At 39.6% G+C, this 23,484-nt stretch overlaps 1 protein-coding gene across 1 annotated transcript in view; it reads left to right on the top strand.

Moving 5' to 3' along the window:
• Positions 1–23,217, top strand: part of UBAC2 (UBA domain containing 2) — a 106,651-nt gene extending 83,434 nt beyond the window's left edge. Inside the window, exons 7-9 of the mRNA XM_050898622.1 lie at positions 3,627–3,872; positions 18,720–18,842; positions 22,325–23,217. Coding sequence (XP_050754579.1) covers positions 3,627–3,872; positions 18,720–18,842; positions 22,325–22,432 — 477 coding nt within the window. The 3' untranslated portion in view covers positions 22,433–23,217. The remainder of the gene's footprint in view (positions 1–3,626; positions 3,873–18,719; positions 18,843–22,324) is intronic.
• The last annotated feature ends 267 nt before the right edge of the window (positions 23,218–23,484 follow it).

Genomic DNA, 23,484 nt, shown 5'->3' on the forward strand with positions numbered 1-23,484 from the left:
ACCAGACTGAATCACGAGACCTATTTTAACTACAAATGTCTCCATTCTGGGTTTATTGGAAATATGCAAATAGGTATCTCTTCCTCACTAGATGAAACTTCCTGAAAATCTGTTAAAACTGAGCACAGCATTTAAAGTTTCTTATACGTCCATCTAATAGCTTTAGAATTGGAGTAGTAAATCAAGGGAGAGTGGAAGGGGAGTTTCACTGAAATCCTAACAGATGTGGAGGTAACAAGGTGGATTGCCAGTGTACGCTTGGTGCTCTTCACCGCCGAGTCTGTCCTTCCATCTGTTTATACTTGTGAAGAATTGCAGTCTCACATGATTGCTCTGTCCACTTAGTGGTCCACAGTAAGTTAGTACATTTCTTGGCAGCTATATGTAGAAGATGTACTTCTCTTCTGCTAGTCCCACAGAGTTTTGTCTTGTTCCTTCACCAGGTGCTTTTTAGTTTAGATTTTACTGTGAACTTTATGTTGTCAGACTTCTCCACTTCCTGCTCTGTGAGCACAGAAGTCCACACGTTTGGGTTATGCAATGAGTTTCTGTCTAAGGCAGGACAAGGAGGGGCCAAGACACTAGTCTGCTGTTGAGGAGCAGCAAGGAGAGAGAAGACAGCCCACTGCAACTGGTGCATTGGCTGTAGACCAGGCATGCTCCTCCAATGAGCTCAGTAAAGCTCGGAAGGCAGATAGGAGCCATGCGTATGAGTCTCACACACAGTGCTAAGTGCCATTCTCCATTTTAGCAGTGTCCATAAACTTTTAGCCTTATAAAGCCTTTTCTTCTGATTAAATGCTCTGGAATGACTTGCTTTCTACAACTACCTGAAAGGAGGTTGTAACGAGGTGGCTATCGGTCTCTTTTCTCAAATAGGACAAGAGGAAACAGCCTCAAGTTGCACCAGGGAAGTTTTAGATTGGATATTAGGAAAAATTTCTTCACCAAAAGGGTTATCAAGCGCTGGAACAGGCTGCCCAGGGAAGAGGTTGAGTCACCATCCCTGGAGGTATTTAAAAAACGTGTAGACGTGGTGCTTAGGGACATGGTTTAGTGGTGGACTTGGCAATGTTAATGGTTGGACTTGATGATCTTAAGGGTCTTTTCCAACCTAAATGATTCTGTGATTCTATGACTAGCTGTCTCTACTTAGAAAAATATGAGAATGCTTTTACTGATGCAGCTACTAGTTGGTGCTTGCAGTACACTTTCCCTTCTGAGACAAACAAGTCCCAAAGTTCTGACGCTAAAGACATGCTGCGGCTATCTCTTTGCTGTACTTTCTATCTTGAGTTGATAAGAGAATGATTCTGTTTGTGGTTAATGTGTTCAGACACGTGTCAAGATTTGCCATACATGCAGGGAGATGTAGATTTTCCTATCACCACTTGCTTTGTTTTGTTCTTGTGACTTTTTGAACCCGTTCAAGATTTAGAGTGCCCTGAAAACATTAGACCTTAACAAAGGACTGTAGGTGGTAAGAGTGAGCAGAGATCAGTAGCTGGGAGGGACATTTGGAAGACGTGAGGGAATGTTGGTGTGATGTTGGACTAAGTATTTTGAGCGGGAGAGCTTTCCCTGCCTGGTTACACCTGTGCAACCAGGAGTGCAGAATCCCTGGGACCAAAGGGGGGCCTGGCTCCGTAGCCTAACGATACGAGGTGGGAGGAAGAAAGATAATTTGTAGGTTCTGGTGCTGCTTATGCATTTTGTATCTAAGAAATCATCAGATTAAATGTATACGTAATATTTGCAACCTGGTTCAGTAATTCTTGCTGCCAAAAAAGTTACTTTCCTGGTAGCCCTACAATCTAGGTTTTCTTGAGCGAGGAGCCTATCGACGTAACTCTCTTGGGACCAAGTGGTTACCTTCTGCGGGACCTTCTTGCTAGGTAGATACCTCAAGTACTACATACCAGAAGTAGATGAATTGCAGAAATGATATGAATTTTCCTCCACTTATTCTTTGGCGTTTGTAGTTCTATCTTAGTTTCCAGTTGATGTGCGCCAGTTTTTGTCATGGGCTTACAGTCATCTGGAACAGTTTCACTAGAGCTGAGGAAAGAATTTCTGAGGTCATGAAGAAGCTTCTGTTCCAGTGCCCTGTCATTTCTGGAGTCCAGTCAGGACCTTCCTTTGAATACAGAAAATCTTTGTTAAAGGCAGCCTTCACTATGATGCCAAAGATTGTGGCCTTCCTCTTAGCCCATCCCATTTACCTCCTTCTTCATAGCAAGAAAAGATTGAAGAGGTTAAGGGTAGTTTAAAACTGTTCTTTCTCATTTTAGAATGGTAGCCTGTGTTTGGTGTTAATCCAACCCTGAGAGCAGTCATAAAATGAAAGTAGAATAAAATGAAAATCATGGTTTCCCAAAGCAGAATGTATTTTTCCTAAAAATCTCATTATCCCACAGAATAATTAACAATAACCTTGTAAATAATCTGAAAAATATCCCGCTTCCTGAGAATGTTGCATTTTCCTATACTGTCTCCCTTTGTATATGCAGCAATGCATTTGGTATGTTTATACAAATGTCAGTGAGATAAAATAAAGATCCCCAAATAAATAGCCCAGATCTGGAGTTTCTATATTGCTTCTAGCATAATTGCATTGTTTGGGTATGTTTACGGATTTTCTTGGGTTCATATCTCTTCCTGTTCATTTCACTCTGTTGTCATAGCATAATTCTTGTGGCATAACAGACAGTAAATAGTCGTGAATACTGAAATGTGGCATAAAGCAGAATGCAGGCTCGGCGTTTGTGCAAGAGCTTTGGCCTTCCTGCTGGAGCACTTTGGGCTCAAGTGCCAGGGCTTCATAATGGGATTTAAAATGACGGCTGAGTGATGACTGTAGATCATTTATGGGGCACATGGATTTCTGTTGCTCCTCCTGAATCTGAAATGAAATCAAGCCGCAAGGCAAGCACGAGTGTGAATGCAGGGAATCGGTATTTTTCTTATAGGTAGGAGAAGGGCATCACAAAAACTGACTTTTTCAATATCACAGTTTTTAATGAACTGGTTTTTGAACCTTTTGGGTTTTTTCTCCTAGAAGGTAGATGGGATCCTTTTGGAATAAGTGTGTGCATACTCTTAGATTTAACTTCAAATCAGCTGTTTTGCTTTTGTTTTTACTAGAAGGAGAGACTTGGGGGGTGGTGGCAGAATCCTTAAGGGGGTTGGTTTTTTAAGGAGTGTTTACAATGCTTCAGCATCCTCAAGGGCAGCCTTAATTTTCTCAGGTCAGCATGCAGCATACCCTGACCAGTTTCTTTACTAGAAATGAAAATTTTCTTTGAGTTTTGACCTGTTTGAGAAAGGGTTGCTTGGTTTGGGCTCAAATTCTGAAACAAACAAAAAACCCCAAGCAGCTTTCTGAGTCACAGCCAATACAGTACACAGATTTTAAAAAGTAGTAGTCTGTAGTTGTGGGGAAGTTGGAGGTAAAGAAATCCCCTATTCTTTCTCTGATTCTTGACTGAGGACTCTGGGTAAATACAATAAAAAGTGCTTTAAAAAACAGAAAGACCAACTGCTATCTGCAGCTAAATACAAAGTAAATTTGGTGTATTTAAGTTTTTGGTTTGGGGTTTTTTTTAACATTTCATTTTTGGTTTTAGGTTTCTGGGATTTGCTACAATAGCAGTATATTAAAAGTTCATCGAATTCTTTGTGTACCCAGCTGGGTAGCAAAGATATTTTCTTGGACTCTTGAACCAATCTTCTCATCTGTGGAACCAACAAATGAAGTTCGAGTGGGAATGGGAGCAACAGTTGACATCCAGAGGCAGCAGAGAATGGAGTTACTGGATCGTCAAATCATGATGTCTCAGGTTGCCCAAATGAGACGGCAAAGGCAGCAGCAGGTATTGATACACATTCTGTAAAGATTATGTTAAGTTATGGGAAAAATACATTTTTGGTTCATATATGTTTTGTGGTTCCTGTTTCTTAAAAATACTGTATTTATTCTTCTCCATTAGTCTTTTCATACACTGTTGTAGTGCTAATAGCTATTTAAGTGTTTTGTATAGCTTTATATGTTAAAACGTTTCACAAGATGTAAGCAGAATGTCAGACAATCTTCTGGCATTCTTTCACCAAAAATTAAGCTGAAAGGTAAAGTGATTGCCTCTCGGTGGTCTTTAGTAAGAGCCATTGTGGAAAGTTAGGAAGCCAAACTGCTCCTGACTCTTCTGAGTATTTGTATTGTTAGCATCCTTTTCAGAGAGGTTGAAAATTGTCTACGTAACTCCTTTGTTTGCAGATGTACTTCGAATAAGGCTTGTTTCTTTTAAGAAAGTGCAGAAATTAAATTCTGTAACTTTCTTACAGAGGTCAACCACAGGGACTTTCTGTTTGCTGCGTTTAATGCTCTTGTTTTATTTCCTTATTGAATAGAATAGCAGAGCCTTTTTATTTTCTCTGTTTTAGTCAAACCAGCAAATGCAGATATTCACATACTTTGTGTTGTAGGGCAGTAAAACAAGGCAGATGGTGTCTCAGTTCACTTTTTCCTGTATCTTAGATGTATGTGTTACTACTCTTATCAAACCGAGCAGACAACATAGGCCTTGCATTGCTCTATGTGAACATATATTGCTCATAATTTAATTACAGCCTAGCAATTTGAGGTCTTCACTGAGTTTCCTGTGTCTGAAACACAGCTCTGTACTGATACACAAGTTCTCGCTGTGTTCGAGGTAGTGAAGTGCAAGTAGGTATAGCTATGTTACCATTAATATGTTGCCAGAATTAGAAGTGTGATGGCATAAAGCTTTGGCCAACAACTGGAGTATGAATCTTTGTTTCCTGTCCCTGATAACATAATTCTGTTTTCCTTGATTTCTTAACATTTCAATCTGATGAAATTGTTCCTCAGGTGGAAAGATCCTAATCTACTTTTCTCTATTCCCAACAGAAGGTTAATCAGTTTTGACATAAGAACTGCACTAGACATGACTCAATTCTTGAACGTTGCCATTGTAATAGAAAATGAATTGAAAGTGTCTGTTGGGCTACAAGCTGCTGGAAAGAGTGCAGCCAGGTTTCTTCAGATAGGAGGAAGAAGCCATTTCCAGTTACGAAGGCCAATCTTTATAATCTATCTTTAATTGCAAAAAGTGATAAATGAGTTCAGAATGGTAAACGATAAAAGAAGAGTTGATAACATTTTCTTCTCATCTTCCCCTTAGGCTATGAACAATGAAAGTGGAAAAATGTCTTTTCATGTTTGATTTCATATAGAGTTCTTTAAAAAGGTGAAGGGGTTTAAGTAAAATAAATGAACATTGTTTGAACATCAGTAAGATGCTTCCCTTTACAAGTTGCCGAAACACTTTCAAGTTACCTTCATGTTTGGCCTTTAACTTGAGCGCAGCATTTAGTTAACTGATAGTGCTAATCTGTGAAACCAGTGATGGGAAGGCAATGGAATCAATGTGTGAATGTTTCAGAGAGGCTCTTCAGAAAAGTTGTATCATGAAAGCTTTTGACCAGCCTTTTTTTGAATGACTCACTCACGGAATTTACTGGCCATCAACTAAATCACAAAAAGCATCATTCACAAATGTTCAGAGGTAGTGGTAGAAGTGAAAGCAGGCTAATTTCAATCTCAAAATAATATTTTAAAAATTGAAAACCATTTTCTGGATTGCTGTACTTGGGCAATTCTTTTGCCTTCAGAGGCTTGGGAAGTTACAATTTGAAGACAGTGGAGTTGAACAGATCACATTACAGATGGAATTTAGATGATAACTTTACCTGTGGGAGTGAAGGTAATAAAGAATGTAGATCAGTTTCGTAGGGAGTTTTTTTTCTGAAGCTGAAAATAATAAAAGCTGCGAAGTACGTATCAGTCATCAAATATGGCTTTGAATTATATTCTAGGAGAATGTTGTGCAGATTTCTGGAGTCCCAATATGCTGTCTGTAGGTAACGTGCTGTAGGTGAGATAAATTAACATTTTCTCTCCTGATTTCTGTTTTGTTTGGTGCGGGAAGTGAACTTTAATTTTCCTCTGTATGCCATAGTGCAACAATTTTGTTTAGCTGCCCCTTGAGAAGGTGCTCTGCTCATTCCTCTTACTCCTGCTACTCCTCTTCAGTTCATCTGTTTGAGAAGAGAGACAATGCAGTTTCCCTGTATATTGGTAGCATTATGGAAGAAGAACACAAGAACATAATAGGTAGTTTTAATGGTGCTCCATCGTCCGCACGATGTGGCAGATTCTGTTCTGGCCATAAGGAGGCCCCTTTCTTAAATAGACGCTTTTTGTAGTAAGCTTATTCTTCAGGTCTTTGCAAGAAATTCTGAAGAATGTGAGCCTGACAAGTTACGCAAGCCAACACAAAAAGAGTAAAAGTTAAAAAAAAAAAAAATTTAAAAAGGGAAAGAAACTGGGTGTCGTGGTTTAACCCCAGCCGGCAGCTAAGCACCACGCAGCCGCTTGCTCACTCCCCCCCACCCCTGGGATGGGGGAGAGAATCAGGAAAAAAAAACCTCGTGAGTTGAGATAAAGACAGTTTAATAGGACAGAAAGGAATGAAAAACAGTGATAATGATAATAATAATATGACAATAGTAATACTAAAAGAATTAAACTATACAAAGCAAGTGGTGCACAATGCAATTGCTCACCACTCGTTGACCGATGCCCAGTTACTTCCCGAGCCGCGATCCGCCCCTCCCAGCCAGCTCCCCCAGTTTATATACTGGGCTTGATGTCATATGGTATGGAATAGCTCTTTGGCCAGTTTGGGTCAGCTGTCCTGGCTGTGTCCCTCCCAGTTTCTTGTGCCCCCTCCAGCCTTCTTGCTGGCTGGGCACGAGAAGCCAAAAATGCTTGACTTAGTACAAGCACTACTTAGCAACAACTAAAAACATCAGTGTGTTATCGACATTATTTTCCTACTAAATCCAAAACACAGCACTATACCAGCTACTAGGAAGAAAATTAACTCTGTCCTAGCTGAAACCAGGACACTGGGGAAAAAAGGTTTCTCATACGTTGGTTTTAATGTACCTCCAAGATACTGGGATGTAAATAATTTTATCTTTTTTTTTTTCCTGCTGTTCACTGAGCTCTTTTATCCAAAGCAGAATTCACTTTGGATGCTTTCTACAAAAAAACCCAAACAAACAAAACAAAACAAACAAAAAAAACAAACAACAAAAAACCCAACCACCCCAGAATTTCTTTGCTGGCAACTGCTTGAGCTTTACCTTTCCCAGTCTCTCTCTAGCTGAAATGTTCTGGTCTGGAGGAGCCTGAAGCACAGAGCTGTGCGTGTGAGTGCTGGGTTGTCAGACACTCATAATTTCGAGGAGTAGGTTGAGTATGTGGTAGAATTTGAACATAAACCACCAACTTCATTACCTGATGTTCCTCATTTTAGCCCTTAAATGTTCAGTGGTACTGTGTCTGAATATGTTGTTAGAAACTGAAAAAATTATCTTACGTTGCTAGTTTCTCAGGGGAGTGTGGTTACAAGGTGACTGATTTTTGTCTTGGTTTCTAGTTGCTGTGGATACAGCCCTTAAACAGATGGTAGTATGCATATTGAAAACTTTCTGTTCTTTTTTTTCTTCCACGGATAATCCTGAGAAATGATGAACTTGTCAGAAATGGAGAATTACTGAGCATCACCTCCATGCACCTTTTGAGGCAGTAGACTAAAATGTGTGCCATATGTATTCATTCCCTCAAAAAATACCAGCTTGCTACTTTTCTACTGCTTTTAAAACTTTAGTTTCTTAGTTCTTTTCTTTCTCACTCTTTTGTCTGTCCTCTTTTCTAATTTAAATAATTTATCCTATTTTTCTTTTTTCCCCATTATCTGATCTCTTTTTCCCCTTCATATCACTTTCACATTTTCATTCCCCACTATGCCATTTTCCTCCCACATTTTCATCATCTCTTCCCCTTTGTCTCCATTGTTCCCCATACTTTGTGTTTGCTCCTGTACAAAATCCTTCTTTGCTTTGGGGGAAGTTCTCTCCCATCACATGTCACCACCAGTAATCATTTGCTGATGCATCATGAAGCTCATAGGATTTTAGGGATGGATGCCTCTTGCCTTTCTCTCGTTCAGACAAGATGTAGTTGACGTCTTTGGGCACTATTTTATCCTTTTGATACTGTAATATCAATGAACATTTTGGTCTTCCTCTCCCGACTTTCCTATTTCTTGACCTCTTTCATTTCCCAGCATTTCTTCAAAGTTTATCTTTCTGTAACCCATATGAAAGCCCTGGTGGGAAAAGGGAAGCAACTGCTGCATCTGTGCACAAGTGTGGTAGCAGGGAGTCAACTTGACTTTCACTTCCTATTTAGAAACTTGGAGGGAGGCTGGCAGATAACCGAATTGCAAATAGATAAGGGAGGAGTTTGTGCCTAGGTATTATTAACAACGCTGTTGTTGCTAAAGATGGATATGTGGAAGGTGGTGGAAAGTTGCCGAAAAGGTGGTCAGCGCCTTTTGTTGGCAACTAAATACCACTTCTCCTTTGAGCGCTCATCCCTGTGCCCATTCGGGAGGGGCAATGTATGAATCTCAGTCCCTTCCTCTTGAAAAAATGCTTTCTGTATCCACAGAGCATATATTCCTTCATTCGTGCTGAGCATGTTAAAGACACTGTATTGCCTGCTTCTTGGTTTCTCTTAAGTTTCTTGGCTCAGAAGAGAGCTTCACCAGGTTGCTCCAGACTGTGTGATAAGCCTACAGCAATATATGAAAATCTTCATTTCATTACCTCTTTCCTGCCCTATTCTCCACTTTAAGCTTATTTTGTCTTTTCCCTCCTGTCTTTTTGTTCTTCTATTCCAGCTGCCATTACTTTTCAGTGAGGCCAGACTCTCCTTTGATTCATATCACATGGCATCTCTATATGAGATTCTACTGCCTGCAAAGACCAGACTTCTTCTGTAACAATGTGACTTCCTCTAATAGTTCATTTGTTAGATGTCTTTCTCCTGGGACACTGGAGAGATGCTCTGTGGGGAGGCACGCTGAGTGTCTTTCTTGTTACGGGGAGTCTCATATCCTGAGAAATGTGCAAGTTTCACATTTTGTCAGCTAAGGACTGTGAGGCTAGATTGCTGATTTACCTTCTGGTTATATCTAAGCGGTAAACTCCTGACCTTGGAAAAAAATAGATTAATGGAGCGAAGACTTTCCTGGCACAAGAATTCCTCCTCAGGAATGTTATCCTCATTCATGATGGCAGGAAAAAATCCCTCAGTGAATGTACTCCCAGACAGTCCATTTCTGCTTTCTCAAAGAAGTATAAGAACCAGACTTGAGCATATTTTTTAGCTCTCCCACTGGCACTGAGAGATACCACTTTGACGAAGTATTCTTGAATAACTTCACAAGTTTATTACCAACAACAAATTACCAACAAGTCCTTCAAACAGACATTTTGAACCCTGAAGACCTTCTGCAACCTTTATACATTGCCGGGTCCATATAAACTCTTGCTCCCACAGCCAGGACTTTGGATGGAAGCGGCTTGTTCATACTGTTCCACAGATGTATGTATCATTGTCAGGAAGGAATCTACCAGACTGCTTTACCTGAATAAACGGGTGAGATTTTCAGCCAAGTGTTACGCAAAGACTTTTTCTCTAATTAGGTTTCCATTCCAACTAGTCTGTGTTACCTAAGGCTACTTTGGGATTTTGTGACATAATTGAATAGAAACTGCCTTTAGCAACCTTGCCATAAACTTCAAAGACAACTATGTGTAGGGTACCAATAGGATAAAAAAGTTATTTGAGCTCAGACTCCTGAGATGTGTGTGTACAAGACTTGACATCGTATTTTTAAAGAATTCTGTTAACTAATAAGTGATTTATGGGTTTATCTCAGCCCATGAATGAAGCTTGTATGTTGCAGCAATAATCATTGTGGCTAAATTTAGACTCAGTATTCCTTCATTCTTCCCTTCCTCTGCATGCCGATGTACATGTGTGGACACACCCCAAGCCTTTTTTGAAACCACAGACAGCTTCCATTTTTGTAGAGAAAAAAATATCTTCTCCTTCAGACCTCAATGAGTCTTTAACTCATCCTTTGCTTTTTGACACTCTTCTGGCATTTTCAAACCTTATTTATTCTCTGTAATTGTTTAATAATGTTTTCTTTGTGTTGAGAATAAGCCTGTTTTTATTTCAAAAGGGGAGCTTTACTCTTAGAGGTTGCTGAGTATTAAAACTGCATATACTGCTGATGTTGGCATGTGTGCACTCTTTGGTTTTTTACTGTTTCATTTGAATAACATGTGCAGCAGTTGGTAACCCACTGCTATTTAGATATTTCTGTTTTCTTCTTCTGAATAACTTTTTTCATGGATTCTAGGTGTGAAATTAAAAATGTTGAATTGCCAGGGTGCTAATCCAGGTAATGAACAGTTTATGACTATTTCCTCTACAGACTACCACTTTATTTTTCTGTCTTTTTCATGGAAATTGGCAATTCCACAAGCAGACACTAGTAGTACTACTAGAATAAGATGAATGTGTCTCATTAACAGCCAGTTGTCACAGTCACAAGGCTAACTGTCTCTGACTCCTACTCCTCGGTAGCACCCCGCTCACACATTGAACTATCATTTTTTTCTTGGACTGGAATTATGAAATTCTCTTTCTGACTGGGCTTTTGAGCTATAGCCTTTGAATTTGGTTTAATATTTGTAATCAATTTCCCTAGAGAAGCAGTGGTTGATGCAGTGCTTGGACAACTTCCTAAAGCAAAATACTGTTTTATTTCAAAGCAAATATTTTTTTGAGAAATAGAGTATGTTTATTCTCCTATGTGATTGTTCTGTATTCTCTTCCTCTGACAATTTAACTTGAGGCAGTTCCCCACAAAAAAAAGCTCTGGCGTACAAATCTCCCCAGGCATTTCCAGAGTATTTAATTCTCTGTTGTCTGATTAATTCCTGTTTACAGAAGGCAAGTTTCTTTTTAGTTGTACCTGTCCCTTCATTTCTAGCTTTGACATGGGGCAAATAAGGCATCCAGTTGGGGGGTGGGGGGGGGGGTAGTGTTGGTTATTGGATTCCAGGGCTGCTTCTGTTGTCCTTCCAGTCTGCACTGAGAGAGTCTTGATGGGCCATTTCTTCTTCCTAGTGTCACCTTCCATAGCATGTAGTAAACAAGAAGCATGTAGTTCAGATACAAGTGGTCCATCTTAGTATTCAGGTTTTCTGATTAGAACTCTGATATTAGCACATAACAACGGCAGGCCGATTTCACTGATTGTTCCTTAATGCACTACCTTAAGAGGCACAATAGATACAAAAGTTTCGCCAAACAGCGTTGCAAGTATGACACCTTGTATGTTGACTTCAGGATGTCAACAAATGGAAGCACGTCCTATTTGCAACCTAAGACAGAACTTGAATCTTTACATCCCAAATGGGATGCTAATCTGTTTTTTTCCCTATGTCATCATAGACTAGCCCTTTATATACTCGAGTATACGTTTATGCTAGTATGTTGGAGAATTTGGCTTTGAGTTTTCTTTGTGTCCAGTGTTTGTTATCTCAGCTTGTCAAATCAAAACAATTTTGGAACTCTGATTTCTCACTTTTGTTTCAGCCTCTACTTATTCCTTATTACTCTTTTAAAAGGTTTGTGCACAGGAGATGAATGAAGGATTATCTGTCTAATCATCATGCTTTAATAACAGTCCACTGTCACCAGTCAACATCCGAAGAGCCATGTAGTAAGGATTAGAACTGTTTCCGGTTTGTGTAAAATGTCTAAAACAGACCTAACGTTATTTCCTCAAGTACAGACTCTGTGTTCATGCTGGTGGACCTGCCTTCAGCATTTGGCACACTGGACCCCTCCCCCAATTATCTCACTCAGCAAGTGTTGAATGCCAAACGTAAGAACAGCTCCAAATCATGTCATTCCTTTAAAATTCAGCTGGTGATTCTGATCGACAGCTTCACCTCTCACAAGGCACTCATTTGTAAAGATTAATTTTTAATAATGGGAACTTACTTTTCAATATATAGCTGAGATTTCTGTGGGAAGAAGTGACAAGTCCCACTGCCAATAGTATGACGTGGATGCGTGTTTTCAGCTGATGTAGCTGTGACCATATCTGTGATGTCACAGCACCAGCAAGAACCCAGTTTAGATGAAGAACAGCTGACACAAGCAAGGGAAGCCGGGAAGTCTGGAAAAGGTAGTGCTTTGAAAAGATGGTTGAAGACCTGTCTCTACTGTCTAGAGAAGATCCAAATCCCCATTTATTATTGCAACAAAGTCTGAGAGTCCTGCTCAACACTTCCCTAATGTTGGACAAATGAATAACATCAGTTCTCAAAAATGCCATCTTTCAACTTCTGCTTGATATGAAATATCTTCTTTCTTCTCGGCATAGTGATCCATCACTTTCTGGCTGAATTACTGCATCACAGCAGTAATGAAAAGTGAATGTTACTGTGATGCACAGTTTGGTACAGGATAGGTATTTACCCTTACTGTAACAGGTTAAATGCAGAGTAGTCTGACTCTTTCAGTGTTCTGAGCTAACTGCCAGTTTTTGGGAGTACCTACGCAGCTCTTCACTTACTGCCAGCCAGTCGTGTGTCTGAGTCAAATAACGGCACCCCTTCCTGTTGTGTGTGACAAGCAGTGGTCTACAAGGCCAAGTGCTTGGGCGTGCACGAGTACGCGAGGAAGCATTCACAACTCTCTGCACCTCCCTTGAATGCGGTAGCAGAAGCAGCCATTTACACCTCGCCTCCAAGGAGCAGATGTGCATGCCCGCTGGCATTTCTGGCATCTGCTACTGTGAAGGCATCGTGCCTGTGCTGAAATCTGTTCCATTGTCTCTCAGGCAGCTTCAGAGGCCAGATTAAGGTGTTCCTCCTAGATTTCAAAGGAAATAACTGATCAGGCTTCAGAAAAGACTACATGTGGATTTCTGAACTTCTGTGACACATGAGCTCCTCTGGGACAATGCAGGCATCAAAGTTCAGGATGCAGCAACTAAGAGTTGGAGACAGAGCCTCTTCGCTGAAGAGACTTGTCTGTAGGATAAATTTCCAGAGGAAACTGGAATATCATTAGAAATTGCTGGAGTGCTTTCCTTGGTGAAAAATTCTTTCCATCATTAAGAACGATGCTCAGAACACTAATACTGTTACATTTCTACCCCCTTTCAAAGGAAGTTTTTAAAGTAAAAAAAAAAAAAAAAAAAAAAAAAAAAAACAACCAAAAAAACAGAAGAGTTTTGTCCTCACAAGAAGAGGCAGGCTAGACATTTGAATAAGTCTACTGGAAATTTCACCATTGCCATTGATCTTTCTTACGCAGTGTTCAGGGCAGCAGGTATCATTGTGTCATTCATGGCTATGCTTTTTCTTTGTTTATATAATCAGTATGTATACTTTGGAGTCAATAATTTGTAGAAAAATTTATGTCTGAAAAGCAAGTAAGTGTTTCTTGCTTTCAGTACATTTTTTAAAAGGAAGCTTTATGTGAAAGAAGACAATATTTATGTCTGTACCAAGTAATGGCTCCTATGCAGAGTAGCAAACTTTAAAAATGTTACTTTAAAAGATGAAATGCAAAGCAATTTCCTTTTTTTTTTTTTCTTTTGCTGCGGTTGTTATGTTAAGAAAAGGTGAACAGGACAGATATCAGGAGGTGCTTCCTGTTTGTGCAAACAGATGGCGAGTTGGCATTAACCATGTACATGAGATAACTTTATCAGAATATCTTAACCACATGCATCACTTTCCAGAGGACTTTTATAAAGCATTTTCTTTCATTTCTTTTGAAATTAATCAAAATATGTGCAGATGTGACAGCTACTTAACTGGATATTTCTTAAATGTCCATAATACAACATTTTTAATTGTCAAGCTTTAGGTAAGAAGTGCTTTTACAAAATATACCATGGCAGGTATGTATATGGGAAACAGAGCTGCTTTTCAAAAAGAGAGGAAGGTGATGACGTGAAAAGAAATGGCATAACTGGGGTTTTAACAGGCTGCACAACCAGGGATATTTGCTAGCTCTAGATATCTCTTCCTTATTCTGTAGGAAAGGAGGATACTCCTTTCCTTGTAAACAGTATTGTCCCAGACACCATAAAAAAAAAAAAAAAATCCACTAACCCAAAACAAAAAAAGACATCAAGGATGTACCTCATACGGCACAACTTCAGTATGTAAAGCCCTGGCAACTATCCAAGAATAAGTCATCAATATGGCATTTCCTTGCAATCTTTTCTGCAATGAAGAACTGCTATTTTCCCATTCCCTTAAACCAATCTGTTCTTAAATTTTGTTCTTTGGTCATCTAAACTTGTGACCGGTTTGTTGTCTTCCTGTAACAGAAGTTGCAGCATCACCAGTGTTCTCCTAATCCACTTCTGGTATGTTTGTCTCCTGTCAGGCAGTAACAAAGAATTTACAGTCAACCAATTCACCGAGTCTCCGCACTGCTAAACCAAAGGAAAATGAATTTTTCGCTAGTTAAAAAATTACAACCTAGGAGTAAGGGAGGGGGAAAGACTTATAGGCCTTTCTTAGGTGTGTTCATCACCCTTCTAGTCAAATAATTAGTGAAGCAGTCTTTTTGTCAGATGTTTTTCATGATGACATGTGGAAGACTATGTTGTAGACAGAAATAAGGCCCCAGTCACCAATTTGTACAAAGTATTTTTATGAATTATAGTCTGTAGACTGAATTTTTCAGTGCGTGTCTCTCTCTAGTGGTGCAGCAGTCAGGACTTCCAAAACAGAGTTTCTGATCAACGCCATGAAAATAAGTATGACAGCTGGCAATGGAGACTAGAAGTTCTTTATAGCATCCCACTGCAGGGACTGGAGCAGTGCATGCAAGTTGATGGGAACCTTCAGCCTCTTGACTACAGTGAGCTTGGTGCTGTTTTCATGCCATAAGCAGAGAAGGCCTCCTTGAGCCTCTCATCCTGCAGCACAAACAAAACAATGGAGGAATTAAATATGAAAAAAAAATTTTCCTTTTGCTATAGTAAATCTTGCACACAATTGGACCTGGAAAAATTGGACTAAGGAAGCAGACGTGAACAAGAAATCTTACCTTTGCGTAGATAACATGACAAGTGGCTACTGTCCAGAGCACTGAATGGGGGAAAGCGTTGGTTTATGTCGTGTCCCTGAGGGCTCCAGCAGGCTCTGTAGGGGTTTGGCTACCTGTGCTGAGGGTCAGCTCTGGTACAGTACAGCTCTTCAGCCTTGGAGCAGACTTGCGTGAGAAAGAGCTGTGGTTAGAAATACCTGTGAGAGGCCTTGTTGGGGCCTCACCCACTTTGGCTGGGAGTTGCTTTTAAGTTCAGGTCCTTGCCCTTGGTCCTTGCTGAGCTTTGTGGATACACGTGTGCCTCCCTGCTCCTGACCCACTGACTTGACTTCTAGGCTTGGTCTTACACTTGCCTGGCGATCTGGACTTTTGGCTGACCATGGTTACTGTCACTGGACCTGCTTTGCTCTTCTCACTTGGATCCTGTGGGAACACAGCACATTTCAGTGAGGCCACTGCCTCTGCTGGCCTTGTTGTCACCCTTGGCTCTCAGCTTGCCTTTCCTCTTGGAGCAGTACCTGCACTTGCTGCTCCCCGACACCTAAGATTCAGGACAAAGAAAAATGTCACCTGAGATAATCTCAGTGCAAGATAGCATGAGTGTCAGTTGTGGAAACTGGCTCTGGATGTAAGAGGATTAATGCATCCTCCTTACCTAGTCCTGAGTCATGTCAAGTCCTAGCCCCCAAACCATTTAGTATTAAACTTAATTCCCTTTATAACAAACTGACAAACCAGAATCACAGAACTGCCTGGATTTCATTACATGGATTAGACTGGCAGACACTTGTTGCTCAAAGTGCTGCACAGGAAAGGAGCTGACATACTGGACCCTTGATCATCCTCACTGCTTAATTATTAGCTCCTTTTCTGCCTCTGTTTTGGACCACTCCAGAAAGCTCTGTTAACTGAGACAAGGCTCCTGTGGAGGGTAAGGAGATGGGTGTGAGCTCATCTGTGCTGTTGGGTGCTGGTGCCAGGGTTCAAGTATATTGTGAAATGCATAAATATTGTTTGCTGATTCCCCAGTAGGGACTCTCAGATGGTTTAGAAGCATCACTTAAATAAATTCATCAGGTTGGATATCTTCATGGGAAATCTTCCTGACTTCTCGCAGAGTAAGTGTGTTAGCACAGTCAAAAACCACTGTAATACAGAAACCATCATAAAATTATGAAGGGGAGGTGTCCTGGTTTCGACTGGGATAGAGTTAATTTTCTTCCTAGTAGCTGGTATAGTGCAAAAGATCTTTTCACAACTATTTTGATCTAATTTGTCTAGTCTGTTATTTCTGGGAAAGGGTTAGCAGAGTCTTCACATGGAACTCTTCTGAATACATCAGTCCACATCTGTAGTTTATCAAGACACCTGCTGTAAACCTTCAAAACTAAATAGTTACCTTTGTAAGGAGTCTGCTTTTTTTTATTGAAAGTAATGAATTCTGTGTGTGTTAATTTAAAATGTATTGTAAGTTTAGGATAAGGAAGTAGACAAGTCTCTTTGTAGTGTTAGGTGACAGCACACAGGACAGGGAGAATGCAAAACCAAACTGGAATAGGCAGCTCAGCATTGAAGCTGAGAGCACAGCTGGAAAGTTACGTTTATTTCAGTCTTCAGATACACTGGAATACTACTGAATTAATACATTTATTGTAGATTTTATATTTCATATACATTATTCTGTATGACTTCTGGTGCTTCAAAGGAATGTGTCATAGTCCTGTTGGCATTTTTCAATTCACCAATTTAATGTGAATGACCTGTGGAAGAGTTATTTTCTCTTCCTTGGGTCTTTTCAAAAGAATAAAAACAGGCAAAGCAGCATTAATGCAGTGTTCTTGCTGAACTATAGAGCTTAGTAGAATTTCAGAAATTCAAAGTTAATGAATTAAAACTCAACATAATTCTGAGTTAGGGGAAATTATAGATGGGGAAGTACAGGACATGTGATTTTCCAAGACCACGGACTAGTGCAGTGGTGTGATTAGAAGGTCTGAGATCCCTCTCTGGGTTTAAACTAGCAACCAATTCTCCTTTTTACTATGCTACGCTGTTTGGCTAACGCAAGGCTTATACGGAATCCTTTGGTTAAAACCTCATGACTTTTAAGCAAATGTTTTATACAGTACGCAAAATAGAAATGTAGATACGTAATCATTTTTTAAATTCAGAATCACTAACAGTGGAAACTATGTCTTGAAAATCGGTGATGACTCCTAGCTATTGCATATCTTCACAGGGAAAAATGCGCTTTAGTGTATAAGGGGCTGGAACACTTCACAACCTAGCATTTCAAATCTCATGACTCCCCAAATGCTTTTTTAAGTGTGCTATTGCACTGCCCCCTGTGGTGTCTGGGTTGGTTGGGTCTCCTCTGGAGAGAAAGGAAGAAAACAAAGGAAAGGGCAGGAAAACGAAATAATTTTTTTTTTTTTGGTCTAGGAGCAGGTTTAGCTGCTGATGAGAGAGAATTTAATGCTATAGTGGTACATAAAGGCAGGAAGAGCCCTTGCTGAGAGAGAAAAGAAAAAACTCTTTTAAGAGGAAGGTCTTCTGAGAAACAACATTATAGAACTAAAATAGAGCAACTAGAGGAAGGAAGTCCATGTCCTATATATACAGAAAGGGAGGGGGATCTTCTCCATAGTAACAGAGGGAGCAGGGAAGGAGGAAAAGGACAGCACAAACTGCAAAAGATGTTTTAATAAATTGTATAGAAAAGAGAGATCTGGGGTTTGCTCTTCTTCCCTGCTTGCAGGGCCTGTGGTTTTGGTGTGATACAAAATCCCTTAAAAAATGTTTGTTTAAGCTAGTAAAACGAGGATTAATTATTTCTGGACAATTGTAAAGCTTGTACTTCAGTATTTGTACTTTATATTCTAAACATCTTATTATTACAAGACTTGAAGCTTGGTTGTTAAAAGTAAGTTTTGGTTCTGTGATTTACACCGTATGTACATTACTGCTGTGTATTTGTATTATTACTATGTAGTTACAAAATGTTTTGGTGCTGGAACACGGCCAGATTTTGCAATGGTATTTAATACGCGGAAGTTAGGTGAGGTGACCTGTGTGTCTGTAACAGTCACATTGGTATCACAGAACTAATCGCTTGCATGGAAATCACAGGTATCCTGAAGGTTGAGCTTGTTCTGAGTTTCCTGATGTGGTTTTGCCACTGCGCTGAGAATCCATTTTTGCTTTTTACCCCCGCTTATTTCTTGCACTCTTTTTCCCTGGTTAACTCCGGTGGCAGTCTTGCAAAGCACTTGCAGGACCCACTGTTGCATCTCTTGCCGAGCAAATCCCTATCAGTAAAGAGGCTGGTGGTCCTTCAGCCTCAGAAATCTAGCACTGTAGTAAACCAGATCTTTCACAATGGATGTGAAACATCCTTTCCTCGTGTTAGCACTTTTCCTTAATTTACAGTGATTACTTCTAATAACTAATAAAGCAGTAACCAGTCCCAATTTTTACTTCATAAGAGACTGCAGCAGTTTTTGTTGTTTAAAGTATTTCTCAAACATTTGCCTTTCGTATTATGTGTGATGGGTGATCTTTTTGTTTAAAAATATCTGTAGTTCTTTTTGCAAAGACTGACAGCAGTGTCTGGTTGCAGGGTGGGATGATTAACTGGAATAGACTGTTTCCTCCTTTACGTCATAGACATAATGCAAATTATCAAGATCATCGCCCGTCTGAACAAGACACACCTCCACCTACTGAGGTTTCTGAAGAGCAGGTAAACATTTTTCTATTTTAAAATGGCTTTAAAAAAGTGGTTAGGAATTACCTCTACTAATTTTTTATCATCAGTTGACACAGTTTCTTAAACGTTCTCTATAGCAGCACAAATTAGAATATCAGATAACGGTCACAATACAGAGACAGCAAATTGTCATTACCATCCAAACCAGAGTTGCAGATCAACTTGGGAGTTTCTGCTTTTATGTGTAACTGCTTGTCTTTTGCATTTGAAGATGAGACAGTTTCACTAGTGGGGGCTATTCAAATCTGATAAAATAAATGTTTCAAAGAAGGAAGAATAAAAAATAGATTTCATTATTTGTCTTGTAGACATGCAAGTTTTCCTTCACTGAGGTCTCTAGCTTAAGTTTCCAATTCAGTCATGTAGTTTTTTGGAAATAAGAATGTTACGCCAGCTGTGGACTGCAACACACACTTGGTCTAAAGCTTGGATGTTTCCCTCAATAATGTGGTTGACTGATTTCACATACTAATGCCACAGAGAAGTTTGTGTCTTTCCTATCCAGTATAGATTTAGACTTACTGTATAGATTTAGACTTTTAGACTTTTGTTGATAGTTTTATTCTCAAAAGAGAGGGTGATTTACTAGGAAATTTAAGAATTTAAGATCAGTCTTATTTCTGTATTCAGGATTTATTGCACGCAGTCAAGTTCTCCAGGTTGTAGCCTATCTGTGGTTAGCTGCATTGGCCATTTTATAGTGTAAGGTCTCTGCTAGCCTTGAACAAGAGTAGGTTTCAAGGGTGAGGTTTTCTTTCCCGTTTTCCTTTTTTTAGGGAGATAAATCAACACTCACTAGCACTACACTGTCATTCTAGTTAGTTTAAAATGAGCTTGTCCCAAACAGAAATCTTTGCTGTGATCCAATTTTTAGTTTTGATTCAATGTTAGATTATGTTCAAAATGTTCAAAACTTTAACTACACTGGTGGTTTTGAGTGCAGACCTGCTGAGCTACATCCAAAAAGGTAAAAAAACCCAACCAACCAACAAAAAAAAAAAAAGAAAAAGGAAAAACCCCACACCAAAGAACACCTTCTGAGACAAAACCCAGAAACTTAGTTTTGGCCGGCCTGAAAGCCTGCTTAGTGCCAGGTGTGGGGTGGACCAAAAGATTTCCCTGCTGGGTTGGTTTGTTCATTTGTTTTATTGACAAATTCTGCTTATGGGAACTTTTATTGTTGGGCTGGAATTAATGAAATAGTTACTGGTCTGACTTATGCTAGATTCTTACCCAAAGCCTTTAGGCCCAGATTTATGAAAGCGATATACACTTATATTTTCTCATGCATTGAAGTTGTGGAGCTCACCTGATTGCTGTCATTTGCAATGCTGTCTAGTTACCCTGCAAAGAAAAAAGTAATCTAAGCACCTTTGATTTGTCAGGACTGTACTAATAACTGCACAAGTTGTCTCAGAATAGCAGAAATGCAAGGTTTTCTTTTGTTCTTCAGATCAAAATTTGCAAGCATTTGCAATGCTTTTAGTACAAAAATCTCTGCATTTCTTGTGGGTTTTTTAGCACCTTAAATTACCGTTACCAGTATACATCTCTGTTTCCTGGAGCTGGATTCAGTTCCTGTGGTTAAAATATACTCAGATGAAAAAAGCTTTTTGTTGTTACAATCTATTCCCCATCATGCTCACTGGATATTTCTGTAAATGGGAACATTGCAATTCCATCCACCACTTCTTAAGGTTAGATAGAATTCATGGCAACTGCAGTAAAAACCTTTCTTCTGAAATGTATTTCTGTGGTTAGCTTTTATTCCGCTGCCTGCCCTTTTTCTCATAAAAAACACAATCTTAGGTGAAAAATCAGACAGAGGAAACTTTAGAAAGTTACGGGTTATGAAATCCAGTTTGAAGTTACACTGTTGTTGCAGAGGTGTTGAAAGTAACAATTCATTTCTCTCTACAAGAAGGTGAGAAACTGACATTGGGTTGTCGGGGGGGGGAAAGGGGGAAAAGCACAAAAATGATCAGTACTGTATTTGATATTCTGACAACCAAGGTAGCTGTTTTCAAACATTTCATAATGGTGTATTTAGATTAAGAAAAGGAGGACGCCCACCCCTGGGTGTACTTGAGAGTAGTATATTTCTCAGTAAGCCGCCAAAGCAGAGAAGATTAAAAATACTAAAAGTTCTGGAGGTGTCTTAGAGGAAGGCGAGGTTGCTTTTAACGGCCCCTTTCTTTTAAAAAGCATTTAAAGTATTTTCAAATACTAGTGCACATTGCTGTTGTACCCTGGGGAGATTCCTTCTGAGATGTAAACGAGCTCTGCTGCTTTCCTGCTCAGCTTCATTGTGCTGCTGCAGGCTTCATACAAGCAGAGGAGGAGCAGCGGTAGCTCTCAGACAGCTCCTGTAGCCCAGGACTTCCAGGTTGAGGAGTGGTGTCTGGTCACAAGGCCATTTGAAGCAGGATGGGGAATGCTTTATGCTGCCAGTGGCCACAGTTAATTTTACATGCCGCTCCCTGCCCCCTCCCCCTCCCCCCCCCCCCCCCCCCCCCCCCCCCCCCTTGTTTTTCCCCTCTCTGGAAGATTAACTATAAAAGTGAATGAGTTATATTGTGACTTTCAGTCATACCTAATTGAGAAGTGTAGATTTTAAATGTACTTTAGATTGGAATTTAACTATAATTAAATTTGGTTATACATGCATTGCTTTTTACATGTAGTAATTTGAATATCTGTTAGCACAGAGCAAAAAGGTTAGGTGTCGAGTACATGATATTATAAAGAGGGATGGTCAAGTGGTTACTGATTACCAAAATCACTGTCTTAATGTGCCCTTGTCCAGGTAATTATTCCATCAAATGTCATTGACTTACTCTGTTTTGAGAATATGTAGAATTCTTCCAAGAATTTTACTGAACCCATTTAAGTATTGTACTGCCTCTGTTTTAGTGCTAACTTTCAGGTTTATTTTAAAAACCACCTAGCATGAATAGTTTTGAGTTTTTTAATGCCCCTGGAGAAGTAGGTCTTTTCAAGGAAAGTAGAGCTAACGATGTCTGAACAGGTTTTTGCATCTGCTGTAAAATTCTGTATTTTGGTCAGTGTTGGGTTCTTGAGGTCCTGTTCTTGTCGAGAGCAGCAAGCCCCAAGGTCAGATTGTAGTTGTCTTGTGTGGTGCCATACTTTCTATTTTACTCTTCTTTCAAAACTGGACCGGCTAGGAAGATACAGGTGTGGCATTTTCAGCCAACGGTTGGTTTTGAATGAAGTATCCGAAAGCAGTCATCTCTGTGGCAATGTTTTCAAGCATGCTGTCCCAGATACGTCTTTGTGACGGTGCGTAGCCATGCTTGCTTACTCTCTGGAAAGGTAAGCTTTTGAACAGCCTGATCAGTGGAAAAGTGATCTCTGATACTGTTAACATGACTAATGCGCACACAGTGTGAACAGAACTCTGGTTTTAAAGCGGTGTTATGTTATTTCTTTTCCAGGTTGCACGACTTATGGAAATGGGATTTTCCAGGGGAGATGCTCTAGAAGCTCTGAGGGCTTCAAATAATGACTTAAATGTAGCCACTAATTTTCTACTGCAGCACTGATGGTTTTCTGTGTGAAGGAACTTCACTTGATGGGTTTGTACACGTCTGAAAGAGGATCAAAGCCACCTGCTGGACAGACGCACGAAGGTCATCCCCGCAAGAGCGTCTGAAAAGAGAAACTGGCTCTGCGTGACTGGTGATTCAAAGTGATGTTAACGAATGACGTGAACTGTTCCCAAGCCTTCAGATCACTTGGTGGTTTCTAGTCTGGTTATCCTTTTCAAAGTCACTTTAGTTTCTACTTATTACTGGATATCACCTAAATTTATTTTTAAAATAAAGTAGGTGGTTTTTTTCTTGTAAGTCCTTGTTAGATATGTTATCAGACTTAATGACTAGGAAAAGAAGCTCCAACAACCACAACAACTAGATTTACCTATCAAGGAAAATCATATTTTCTTCATTTACCAGTCTAATTTCTCTAGCTTACATGTTATTTTACAGTACTTGATTTTTGATTACAGTAATAAGAGGTTTGAAGATCACTTCATTTTCAACTCAGTAAAGGGTTATGGGACTACTATGTCATTCTTTAGAAAGTTTTATTAATGCCTGTAATATTTTATTTCTTGAATTCCTTTTTAAATAAAAGTTGTCATTCAGCACATAATACACAGATAGGATGAGAGAAAATTCATGTGCGTATTGCAAGCTATGGTAAGTGACCACTAAACTTAAATTTTTACAAACTGAGTGGATTGCTATTCAGATACAGGTCATGAAGATACTCACTGGAAGCAATAAAGGTGAATCAAATGATACAATAAGATCAGGACTGAAATGATTTGAATGACTTCCATGTCTAATTCAGACAGACGTCTGTAACGATAGATGTATGCTCAGTGTCCTATGTGCTGGTTTCATTTTTTGAGCTGGCTACATACTGTCTTAAAAGAAAATGATAAAAAGCTAACTTTTCTATATATAGTTCTAGTTTTCTACTGTCAAAGATGTGGATGACCCTGCACTTGCTGAATCCTCACTGTCTGAAGCCACCTACTGTTGATCATAGACTGGAGTATTAACCTTAAGGGTGATTCAGGCTGACACAG

The sequence above is a fragment of the Gymnogyps californianus genome, chromosome 1 (assembly GCF_018139145.2).
Source record: "Gymnogyps californianus isolate 813 chromosome 1, ASM1813914v2, whole genome shotgun sequence".
Taxonomy (NCBI): Eukaryota; Metazoa; Chordata; class Aves; order Accipitriformes; family Cathartidae; genus Gymnogyps; species Gymnogyps californianus.